Source organism: Clytia hemisphaerica, unplaced genomic scaffold, assembly GCF_902728285.1.
Source record: "Clytia hemisphaerica strain Z4C2 unplaced genomic scaffold, Clytia hemisphaerica genome assembly, whole genome shotgun sequence".
NCBI lineage: Eukaryota > Metazoa > Cnidaria > Hydrozoa > Leptothecata > Clytiidae > Clytia > Clytia hemisphaerica.
Genome location: NW_027104057.1, coordinates 794375 through 807358, shown reverse-complemented (window position 1 = coordinate 807358; position 12984 = coordinate 794375). Strand labels below are relative to the sequence as shown.

Below are 12984 nucleotides of genomic sequence, written 5' to 3'. Positions count from 1 at the left end.
AGAAACAGTGTAGTGAAAACGTTAAAATCTAAATCGATCAGCTAATGCTTGTTAATACATTATACGATCTATATATAATATATATTACACAAGCCTTTAAGGCGTACTTAAAACACTTGAATATCGTAATTAATTGTACTCTAGTTTTTCACGCGTAGCGTCGAAAATAATTATTTATTGCCACGCGTTTAAAATTAGAAAAACCACGGTAGGGTTGCGTTTTTAGCGAATATAAAGAAATCAATATTAATCAATAACAATCGAAAGCAATCAGCGATTAATCGATAGCAATCGATAACAATCGAATCCAATCAATAAGAACGTAAAGTCTTAGTATCGATTGGCTATCGATTGTTTATCGATTAATTATCGATCACTATCGATTATTATCGATTAAAATCGATTAATATCGATTGATTTCCTGGATCGATTTCATCGATTGGGTACGCCTGGTAGAATATACCATCTGTTCTGGAGGAAAACGGGCCTCCTGGAAAATGTTTATCTGTTCTCTAGAAAGATTATGCTCCTGGAAAAATATAACAGCTATTCCCTAAGAAAGTTACAATCCCTAGAAAATGAGACTGTTTATTAATAAAGTTACGAAGTTCCCTTGGAAAAAAAATCTGGCATCTGGTTGTGTTTTTCACAATTTAGCTCCTGGATTTGTTGAGCAGATTGTCTGCTGGAAAATTACATGTGTTTCTCCGTAACATGTGCTCCTGGATTTTAAGAACAGATGTTTTTAAGGCGACTCCTGGATTTTAACTGGGTGTTTTAAGGCAAGTATCTCCTAGATTTATCTCTAAAATTTACTCTCCTGGAAAAAAAGAACAGATATTTCAGAAAAATCCGCCGGCGGCTGCTTTTGCCCTGAGTGAAGTTTTTAGTCTGTGGACCTGGGGCTAGATTTTTATCAGTTAGCTAGGGTATGGCGCTCGGAAGCGCCAATAAATACTATTTTAAAACGAAACTATGTTGTTAAAAAGAAACTATCTTTCATTCAGCGGATACTATCTCACTTAAAAAGAAACTAAGTTCGTTTCAGGAGAAACTATCTTGTTTAAAACGAAACTATCTCATTTAAAAAGAAACTATCTCATTTAAAACGAAACTATCTCATTTAAAACGAAACTATTTCATTTAAAAAGAAACTATCTCATTTAAAAAGAAACTATCTCATTTAAAAAGAAACTATCATTTTTAAACGAGTTCATCGGAAACTTACGTCCAGAAAAGACGAGTTACAGTAAACGAGTTATAAATACTGTTTTATCAAAAAGCCGAGTAAGGAAGAGTTGTAACTCGAGTTTAGAAGAAAAAAGCGTGCTTTTTTAAGAACTAGACAAAGAGGCCATTTCTTCCAAGTGTCTATTCCTCCTTTTCAACAAACAACGCTTTTTCAAAATAGGGCTGGACCCTTCGTGCATCTTGGCGAGGAGGGGGGCTCAAGCCCGGGGGGTTCTAGGGCTGCAAGCTGACGGGGGGTGCCGCCCGACTTTCAAACTTTGGACCCTTACTGGGACTAAAAAGGAGAAATCAAAGGAAAATTTTGGGAATTTTACGACCCTTTGCGGGACAAATTTGACCAATTTTGATCAAATTTCGATCTTTCAGGGAGTAAAAAGTTGAAATTTTTGCTTTTTTCCCGACCCTTAGTGTGGGACTGAAATCTGATTTTCTGATTTTCCGACTCTTCGCGGGACTTTGGAAGTCCAAAAAAGGTACCCGGCGGTACATACCGTACCCCTCCATTTGCCTAAGTACCCCCCTCCCCCAGGAGCTCGAGCACATACCCAGCATCCATTTTGCCTATGTACCACTCCCCACCTCGGGTGGACAGGTGATTCTTCAGTAAATTTAGGTAAAATACGGACCAGACAGTAAAACGCGACCCACGTGACTAAATGACTCATTAAAATTTTGACTTTTTGGCTACTTCAGAGAAAGAAGAGAAAGCACGCCTTTTTTCTTACAAGCCTAAGTTACAACTCTTACTCGTCTTTTTTATAAAACCGTATTTATAACTCGTTTACTGTAACTCGCCTTTTCTGGGCGTAAGTTTCCGACGAACTGAGATAGTTTCAGTTAAATGAATATGATAGTTTCTTTTTAAATGAGATAGTTTCGTTTTAAATGAGATAGTTTCGTTTTAAATGAGATGGTTTCCTTTTAAATGAGATAGTTTCGTGTTAAATGAGATAGTTTCGTTTTAAATGAGATAGTTTCGTTTTAAGGGAAATAGTATCCCCTGAATGAAACAAAGTTTCGTTTTAAACGAGATAGTTTCGTTTTAAACGAGATAGTTTCGTTTTAAACGAGATAGTTTCGTTTTAAATTAGATAGTTTCGTTTTAAATGAGATAGTTTCTCCTGAAATGAACTTAGTTTCTTTTTAAGGGAAATAGTATCCCCTGAATGAACCATAGTTTCTTTTTAAATGAGATAGTATCTGTGTAAATGACATAGTTTCGTTTTAAACAAGGTAGTATTTATTGGCGCTTGCGCGCGCCATACCAGGGTTAGGGTGTTTGGAGCTTGAGAGTCACAAAAAAACGCCATTAGGCGGCAATCACAAATATCTTTGTTTCGCGTCGCCCGACCGACTCTCAAAAATTACACCTTATTGGAAATTCCATACCTCCTCGCGTTGCTGCTATGCAATACTTTTTGGGAGGTAAATAAAGCGCGATATTGCGGTTTTCAGGCAAAAAGCCTTACAAAACACCCAAAATATTAATGCCAAAAGAGCCTCCAAATCAACTGAAGAACCACCGAAGTTGTTGTTTTTCCCTTTCTAATAGCTTCTGCTAGCATCTTGAAAGCTTTGTTTTGCTTGTTTTTTTCAAATTCAGTGTATTTTTAAGAACATAAAAAAGCCAGATATAAGCAAATGAGTTCTTGTTTTACGCCAGGAACTTTTAGCACTACTCGCACTACCATTTATTATGTTTACCTCCCACTTTCAACGGATCCATTTTAGCGCAATTGTTTTTGTGGAATTTCCGATAAGGTGTATTGAGTAGAATTGAGTCGGTGAGTCGGTAAATTTGTCGGACTTTTCTGTCAATAGACCTTTTCGCCTTTCCATTTGCCATCTTGAATTGTTAGTCCCGCTACTGAGATAAAAAAAAGTGGCTAGAAAACAATTTTCGTGATACACATCTTAGAACTAACTTTTTTTGATGGAAACTCACGAATTAGTATTATGTAGACTCCAAAATCAAAAAGTTTCCACGATATTATCGTGCAAGTAACGAGTAATTGGCGATTTTTTGCGTTCCCAGGCAAAATTGCAAGGCCTGGAAATTCATGATTTTTGGGGGTCTTCAAATTAAAAAAAACCTATATCACATGATAGAGCTCTTCAAACTGAGCAAAAAAGTGTATTACACCAAAGTCCCAACTTCTCTAGATTAAAAGTTATGGGCCTATTTGTGGTCAAAAAGGTGTTTAATTTTGCATAAATTGATGCAGATTGTGGGGAAATTCCCTGTTTTCCATCAGTTTTTTACCACAAATAGACCAACTCACTTTTTAGACCCAACGAGGACGCAAAATGAAGATAATTGTGATTGCCGCCTAAGGCCTTTCTTAGTACAGTGGTAACTTGGTATAATGTCAGCACCCCTCCTCTAATTCTGACACCCTTCTTTAGAGATAGTAGTAATATGAAGATCGGAATCACTGATGGAAACTATCATTATTGCTTAGCAATCAGGGAGGAAAAAATCTTTAGTCTATATCAGTAATGTCGACCTTTCTATTAATCCTATCTCTAAAGAAAAGAAGGGTGTCGAAATTAGAAAAGAAATGTCAACATTAGACCAATTTATATACGATAAATATTTGCGAATGATAGTGTTCTGCTGTGTCTTGGCTGCACAAGTGTTTAGGTATTGGACAATTAAACCAAATTTGCTTGCATTTGGTGGTTAGACCCGGGGTAGGAGACCTCTTTCACCAGTACAGTCAAATTTCAGAAAAAATACATAGGAAACAGTTAAAACACAATTGGGTGAATTGCGCCAAATCTGTGCCATGGTTTTGTATTGTAAACAAGGCAAACTGTATAGACCTTTTCGCCTTTCCATCCACGACCATAACGGCATGGCCCGAACATGTTCAGGCCACGCGATTATTGTTTTCTTAAGAGCAGTCCGAACATGGCCTGCGCAGACCCGAACATGGCCTGCGCAGACCCGAACATGTTCGGACCAGCTTTTTGGAAAGTTTCTACGATCCTATGTGTAATTTCAGGACTTCATGTTTTATATATTTTAATCTATTGTTTAGCAATTGATGTTGAAAATCTTCATTGATATCATTAATTTAATTATTTATTTTTAATTAATAGTCATTCTTAATGTAGATACTATCATCAAAACTCTTTTCAATGATACAAAGTGAAAAAAACATACGGTCTTTATTTTATTTGTTTCTCCCGCCATGGGTGTCTTCATATGCGCGTTTACCCTGGGTTTCCACAATAACTCACATTGGCATTCTGATTGGTGGGAGCAAACAAAAGTGGTTTTCCTTTGTGAATCGTGCGTTTTTATTGGGTGAGATAAACTTGGTTCTAGTTTCTGACATGCTTCTAATTCAAAATTCAAGATGGCGGAACATGAGGGAAAATGACTTTGTGAAACTTAAACACGAAGGAAATATGATTAGATTTAAAGGTTAAAACTCTTTTCTCTTAGTTTGATAATCAAAAGATTCTTCATTGTTTTGAGAGTCTAATTAATATCCAAAGGTTTTTTGTTTTCAATGGGAAAAAGTGGCAAAAAGGCAACTTTCTTTATAGTAGGGGGAAATTTGTAAAATCGCTCGATATTTTTAGTCAAAGCACTTGTGATACATTTTTGGAAAGCTAAGGGGTAGGGGAATCAAAATAACTTAGGTGCCAATTTTTTTTCGGACACTTTGGTGTGATTTTCGGACAAATACGACGGTCTCGGGCAAAAATCATAGGGTGGAAAATTAATGAAAATTTTAGCTTGAGAAAACGGAGACCTGTTGTATATTTTTGGAAAGCTCTCAAAAAATTAAGATTAGTGATATATTGCGAGTATAGGTGATTTCAGTACCTAACGCGAGATATTGAGCTTCCGAAAGCGCAAAAACTGGACAAAACAGCTGTTTCTGGCTGAAAAACACTGAAGAACACTGTTTTTAAGGATTAATATCTCAAGTTAGGTAAAGAAATCACCTATACTCGCAATATATCAATAATCTTAATTTTTTGAGAGCTTTCCAAAAATAAACAACAGGTCTCCGTTTTCTCAAGCTAAAATTTTTATTAATTTTTCACCCTATGATTTTTGCCTGAGACCGTCGTATTTGTCCGAAAATCAAACCAAAGTGTCCGAAAAATAATTGGCACCCAAGTTAGTTTGATTCCCCTACCCCTTAGCTTTCCAAAAATGTATAACAAGTGCTTTGACTAAAAAAATTGAGCGACCTCAAAAAAACGAACAAATTTCCCCCTACTATTACACTGAAGGTTCGGGCCGATGTGGTTTTATTTTTTTGTGGTCCAAACATGACCCGAACATGCCTGAACATGTTCAGGCCATGCCGTGGGTCGTTTCCATCCCCCATCTTGAATTGTATGCAAAAATATAGGAACAAAAAAGCCGTGGTTGGATTTAGTTGGAAAATAATATGCAAAACATATGCAAGTTTACACAAAGATTAAAAAGACAACAAAGCATCTTAAGTAATATTATAATCATTAGAACATTTAAAAGATGGAATTTCTTAATCCAAAAAGAAATATTTACAGAAAAACAAAAGCCTTTTAGAAATTTGTTCTTAAAGACATAACATATTTTGTTTTCATGCCATTGAAAAATTCCACAAAGATGGAGTACACATATCAACTTTCAAAACACGCAAACTGAAAGCAGTAATTATGACGTCACACATTCTTTCCCGTGCAAGAAAATATTAAAACCCCAATTTTGATATACCAGCATGTTAATAGTAAGTAAGTCTGCGACCGCAGTCGGAGGCGACCCGAAGGCTCCTCTTTCGATAGCTATCTACCCAAAGGTAGGGGAGGGCGCCACTCTTTCTCCCTGGATTTCTCCACTTACCCTTGATCCTTCTCTTAATTGCTGAGCATCAAGCAGAGAGGCATCAAGTACCATTTTGGGAATCTTTGGTATGACCCGGCTGGGGCTGAACCCACAACCTTGCGAACCGTAGCCGGATGCTCTACCACTGCACTACGGTCGCATGTTAATAAAAGCCGCTGTAAACCATAATATTTGCATACAATTCAAAATGGCAGATGGAAAGGCGAAAAGGTCTATTCAAATTACCATAGAAGTGGATGTGTTAGGTATTAGAGCTTAAGTTTTTGTGGATTTGGTACTGTGGCAGAGGCAGAAAGCATCAGTCAGGACTATAAGTCACTTTTTATATTTATTTTCGTCTTTGAAATATTAACAAAAATAAGTCACGCGTATGCCTGTCTTCCTACCACTCAATTTTAAATTTGGCTTTCTAAATTCTTGTCAATTTTATGTAAAAATGTTACTCTATAATGGAAGTATATGATTTGAAAATTACAAGCAGTTTATTGTCGATAGGGAATCACGCTAAAATATTTATTCACCCCAGTATCTACGACTATAAGTCATACATACGACTTTAACTATACTTCACAGGCCAATATTAATTCGAGCTGTAATCTATTCAAGCGGCTCACTACACTTTTTTACTCTCTTGCTATTTGTCCTATTTTTATCAGATTCTCATCATCAGGTAGGTCCATTCAGCATGTTGCTTGTTCTATTTTCCAGAAAGAAAGTTGCATATAAAATAGTGAACCTTCAGAAAAATAATGGTTCTTGGCAATTTTTCTTTTTCTTTTTTCACAAGAAGAGTGCATGAAGATTATCTTTTTATCAATGACATCTTAAAAAACTGAAAACATCTGAAATTTCCAAACCTCTAGCAAATAACTGCTTCAATCCGTATTTCTTTTTCAACAAAAGATCATCAGATAATCAGTAATAATATCCGTCAAATTGAAGTAAAATATATTTGAAAAATTGAATAAAAAGCTTTTCGGCTTACGCCATCATCAGTTATCATACAAGTAAAAAGAAAGTAACAAATTTATTGAAAAAATTGGAAAAAAATGTGAGTAATTAAAAGCAATAAAAATTTAAGTGACGATAAAATGTATTACAGTATAGGGAATTATTAAAAAGCTATAAATATCATTAAGTCTCACGTGACTCCATTTCTGAAAAGCATAAGGCTACGAGTGTCTATTTGGTTATTCAAACTAGGTCCTTTGGTAGCAATAAAGAATGCCTCCAAGATTTTTCTAGTTTGAATAACCAAATAGACACTCGTAGCCTTATGCTTTTCAGAAATGGAGTCACGTGAGACTTAATGATATTTATAGCTTTTTAATAATTCCCTATACTGTAATATATTTTATCGTCACTTAAATTTTTATTGCTTTTAATTACTCACATTTTTTTCCAATTTTTTCAATAAATTTGTTACTTTCTTTTTACTTGTATGATAACTGATGATGGCGTAAGCCGAAAAGCTTTTTATTCAATTTTTCAAATATATTTTACTTCACAACTTAACATGGCGAAAATTCACTTAATCTGTCAAATTCATTTCATTGTTTTTTTTTTCTTCAGCGAAATAAAAATATATCATAAACTTGCTGCCACTACAGATTCAACAATCAAAATGAGTGCTGAACGTATGTTACCCGCTATGGATGTCCATCAAATCAATGAAAGTCATGAAAAACAGTACAGGCTATCAAGAACTAGGTACTTTTATCCATAAGTTGTTCCTTTTACTTTTACTTTTTTATAAGAACTATGGGGTATAAAAAATGCCAAGAAATAGGTGCAATGTAAGGATAACCATGCTCAATCTGAAATGAGTCAAGTTCACGTAAATTAAAGGTTAACGTAGTATTTTTGGGTGTATATTTGCCTAAATTTCTCCCTGAGTAGAGAAAATGATAACTAAATAGTAAAGGTAGTGAAGAACCTCAAAAAAATGAGCTGTGGCTGGTTTTAAGAAGTGTAATTGATAGTTTGAAATATTTAGTAGTTAAGTTTGCAGAGAAATTCGTTGAATATTCGGCCCCGGAGAAGCTCTATAAATGTAAGAAGTTGGACCCAACGCTTGATTAATTTTAATTTTAAAGCTTCACAATTTCGTATTCTTCCTTTTGAATATAAAATATTGTGTAAAATATTTCAAAAAGATAACACCCAAATCTAAATTCTTGTTGTTAGTTCGTTTGATTCGATGAATAGATGGACAATAGTAGACAGCTCAAGGCTTTTAGGCCATACTCTTGGTCTATACAAGACACTGCTACAGGCAGCCACTAGTGACCCTCACTCTTATCAAAAGAGATTTCTTTCAAGTAAAAGAATGTTCATGGATGGCTGGTTGGCTTACTGTAGGTTTCAAAACTCTTCATTGTTTCATTAAAACCTCAGTGGGCATGTAAACGGAAATTCAATTTTCTTAAAGCCAAGTCACACATATTCACTCCGAAGAGTAGACGCCTTGTGAAGGGAGTACTTGGAATTGAGTTGAGCTTCAGGCTAAGTCCTTAAGCTTGTTATCCCCTTCGTCAATTGATGCCGTTATTCTTCTAGTTCTAATGGACCTTTGCCATTGCTCCAAAAGTCATTATTATGCCATTAACATTTCTGTCACCATCCACATTTTCATTTACCTTGGCCCTTAGACCTTGCCTATTTCTGATGTTTTGTTTACATTCAGCTCGGCCAAGCCTAGGTTTTGTTCTCAGGTTATTCGCGTCCTCCTTTATGCTAGGTTTCACTCCAGATTTTGTATTTAACTACCAGATTTTCTTCCTCGTTTTCAGTTACCGATTGATGCAAGGTTCTGCTCTGGGATTTTTTTGCTTTTTGTTTTGTGTAAGGGGTTGTAAGATTAATATTTATTTTTAATAACAACAGAAACGAGTGAAACGAAAAGTACTATTTGTTAATAGCTATATCTTACTATCTTACTATACTAAATGAGTTTATGAAAAATGTGTGTAACGCAAGATGGTAGCTGAGCTGTTGTTATTCTCAAATTTTGCCAGGGCAGGGGGTGGTCGAATATGAAAGAGGGATTTCGTGCAGTGTTGAGACTGCAATCTTATTGTCTTTCGAATAAGGAGTTGATGATACGTTGTGGTTTTAATCTCATGTTCAAACTTTAATTTTCATCTATGATTGAGCGCGAAAATTAACACCACCTTCTGATAAAACCCCCGTCCAAAAAAGGATTTGACGTTCGATGCCACTACAGTGACTTTTTAACGAAAACAAGAAGCCCGTTGGGCGTGAAGGCCCAGCAAAAGCGAGATTTTCGTTATTTTCGCGAATTTCGGAATTCTGCGTTGAGCAAAACAAAATGAAAAATAAGTCGACAAGGATAATTCTCCCTTTCTTCATTTCTTAGAATAGGGAAGTGAAAAAATAAACGAAACATAATGTAGTCAATGAAAAATGAATTGAATGTTGAAAGCTCGAAACTTGCTACCCGAAGGTAAACAATCAAATCCAAAATATCATCCAATTCAACTTCCATAACGAACAACGTCAAAAAATGCAAAAATGGTGCCACATCGATTTATTGAGCTTCTTCATTGTAATGTCTTTGTTCATCTTCTCCCTCTTTCCTCAATAAAGGTCAATTCGACTTGAAAACAACTATGTGAGTTGAGTTTGAATAATCCTAGCCACCGACGACTGTTAAATGCGACAGCTCCAGAAATGACCATTTCATTTAATGTGTAGCATCATGAAAAAAGTTCCAATCTTGTTCAAATTTACACATGAGCTGCATTTTAGTCTCCATTGCCATATTCCTTTAATAATCGGTATTTGAAATAATTCTGTGTCGAGTTTGCAAGATTAAACTACCAATTCGTTAAACGAGACAGATCTAGAAATAACCATTTTCACACGTTGCATCATGGAAAAGGTTACAATCTTGTTCAAATTTACACATGAGCTGCATTTCTGTTTATTCATTTTTATATTAGAAGCCATTATTTCCTAAAAATAAAGTCTTCTTGAAAACAAGAAACTAAAAATGAAAGTGATTTAAGGTAGAATTTTCACTCAGAAAGCTTTATGAAAACTATAAGATATGACAGAATGTTGAAAAAGTTTGCAACGAAAAATCACTACATAGTTTCTTTGGATTGAAAGTCTCTTGACCACTAAAGCAAAGAAAATGTTTAAGAAAGTATGAAACCGCCATCTTGTTTTGTTTTGAAAACGTTTGTTGTTTAAGGAGCGCGGAATCAGAAAATATATCTATTTTAGCCAGTATCCGACTTTTGCAAGCTTTTTCCTGTCCAGACGCAAAAAGTGTGGTATTATGCGCCGTTTCTACCAAAACGGACAGACAGAAGGAAACACGGACAAAAAAATAGTGACACTCTCTTTAAAGGCCCACTCGCTAGCGATGGGCCAATAATTCTGAAATCAATTATTCAGAAATCATGTGACGTAAATTTTCGAATTTTAGAAGGCGTGGCACTTTTTACGAAAAAGTTAGTAAAATTTGATTTTTTTAAATAGTCAATGCACATGCTAGGAGGCTTCCACGCGAGAAGTGGATATAAAATGTTGTCCTGTAAGTTCGAATATGCCCATGATTTTTTTGAAATCAAAGTATTTATTATTTGTTCTTTTAAAGTGCGTCATTTCGACCTCAAATTTGAAATACAGCAACATTTTTTTACATAAACATTAAGAAACGGTGTATTTCTTCTCAATGCTTAAAGTTTCTTGCTTACGCATTCATCAGTTGATTAGAAATAACTATCAAAAACAAAATTCTACGTTTATTTAAAAAAAATTCAATACAGCGTCTTCATATAAAAAAATTGACGTCAATCATTAGAATCGAAGTTTTCGAGTAAGTGTTTGTTGATGTGTTGGCATTTTGAGATGAGTTCAGATCTAGAGTTCAAATTTTTCGATAAAACAAAGATGACATTTCAGGCTACTTCTGTTGAACATTTTTTATATATTTTCCATTCTTATACACTGATGATACATTTGACGCTCTCAATTTGACGTTTTACTGCTTAAATAAGTTTCCGTTTTCGATTAAATTGAAATCGCCTTCAAACTTCCTGAAGAAACTCATAATTAAAAGTTTACTGTTTACTTAGCTTATTTCATGGTGAAGATTTCAAATCATATTCTCGTATTCAATTTGAATCATAAAAAGGTATTTACGAGAAATCTTCCAAATACTTCGATATACTCCCGTGGTAGATGAAAACTAATTCGAATTCCCCTTAAAAAGAAAATTAAAGAGCATCAGAAATACCATTTTTATCATCCTAAGGGCTTTAGATGTGCAAGCTAAACCGGCGTTTGCGACGACGGGAACCGTCTATTTGTTTATTATATATTTTTTACATATATTACATATACCATAGTTGTCTATTATATATTTTTTAACATATATTAGATATACCAAATCTTTGGTGATGAAAGAGATGTTAAAAAAAAATAACTGATTACGACTTGGTAATGACTATTAGATTACACGTTTTTTTTATAAGAACATCCAAAATTTTTTGAGCCTTCGGATGTTCTTAGCTTTTTGAGTTTTAAGCCTAAAAATTTTCTTAACATGTTCTTTTATTTTCGTCATTTTTTGAGTATTTTTGTCCATTTTCTTAAGAAGTCGGGTGTTTTTTATAATCCGCGAAACCTTAATGTTCTTAACTTGTTCTAAACATTTTGGTCATCGAAGCCTTATGTTCTTATATAGTTTCTTATGAAAAAACGTGTAGCACAATTGCAATCGGTTGCAATATTAAATCGTTAAAATTTGAAAGGTTTGATATCTGATCATTCATGTATGTAAAGTCATATTAGGAGAGAGCCGTAGAGAACTACCGTTTTATGAAGAAGTTGACTGAAGTAAAAAAACATTACGAGAAGTACTTTAAAACATCAGTGAACGATTGAAAAAAATGGGGAGGGAGCAAATCAAAGGATGAAAAAGGAGAGCAGACGAGATGAATAATGAAAATTATAATGACGTTATCAAGAGGGTGCGGGGAGGGTACGAGAAGCTCTTATGTGTCTGAACTTTAATATTTTCAAGCTCTGTCGTTTATTTGATCTCAATAAATATTTTCAGTACATCTCTCACTAACCGGTCATTATTGTATTAATGTTGAAAACAATTTTCTTTCCGTTTCTTGCCATTTCATTCGACTACCTCACCATTCTCTACTCAAGCTAATCATTATCTTGTCTTTGCTCATTCATTGGCCTTCAATTATCTTGAGTCTACACCTACTTTTGTGCTTTCAACCTTATTTCACCAGCCTCTTAACAACATCCTGTGCTGTGTGTTTTCAACTAATTTATTTTGTTTTATCCTTTTTGTTTAAAATCGAGAAAATGTGCTTCGGTAATTTTGGAACCCTTACACAGACTCAATTACTTGTTAATGGTTTTTGTACTCCTTTGAGGGACTTTCGAGGGTTTCGAGGAAGAACTAGAACCTTCTACAAAATGAAACAAATCTTTACAAATTTTTATTTTTATTTTTAGATATCCAACACAGGACTCGAATGATCAATTTGAGCTTTTCGTTTGTGTGTACAACCCAGACCATAAAGTCAACAGCAAAACCTGGTCCAAGCACATTCGTAACTGCAGCAAGGTACTCCCATTTACAACCTATGCAGCTTCGTCTTGCAAAAAGTAACCAGGAATACACTTTTTCGACCGTAGCCGCCAATTGCCGCGCGGACATTTTTTGTCCGCTTTGTAGTTTATCCAACTAAAACCGTCCCAGTCCTTTTTTCGCGCCTATAGACAAAAGAATTAAATGTGGATCAAAACAGGATTGGATCGAGTCAATAGGGGAATAATTAACATGGGATCATCCCCCCCCCAGGAAGATGGGGGGGGAT

The 12984-nt window shown here is 34.9% G+C and overlaps 1 protein-coding gene across 2 annotated transcripts in view; it reads left to right on the top strand.

The window, feature by feature from the left end:
- The window catches only part of LOC136812278 (uncharacterized), a 277042-nt gene that overhangs the window by 256049 nt on the left and 8009 nt on the right, over window positions 1-12984 (top strand). Inside the window, exons 2-3 of one of the 2 annotated variants that reach the window (XM_067068769.1) lie at window positions 7679-7816; window positions 12620-12731. In XM_067068769.1, coding sequence (XP_066924870.1) covers window positions 7731-7816; window positions 12620-12731 — 198 coding nt within the window. In that variant the 5' untranslated portion in view covers window positions 7679-7730. Of the gene's footprint in view, window positions 1-7678; window positions 7817-11930; window positions 12123-12619; window positions 12732-12984 lie in introns of those variants that run through there. The other variant, XM_067068770.1, reaches the window with a different exon arrangement.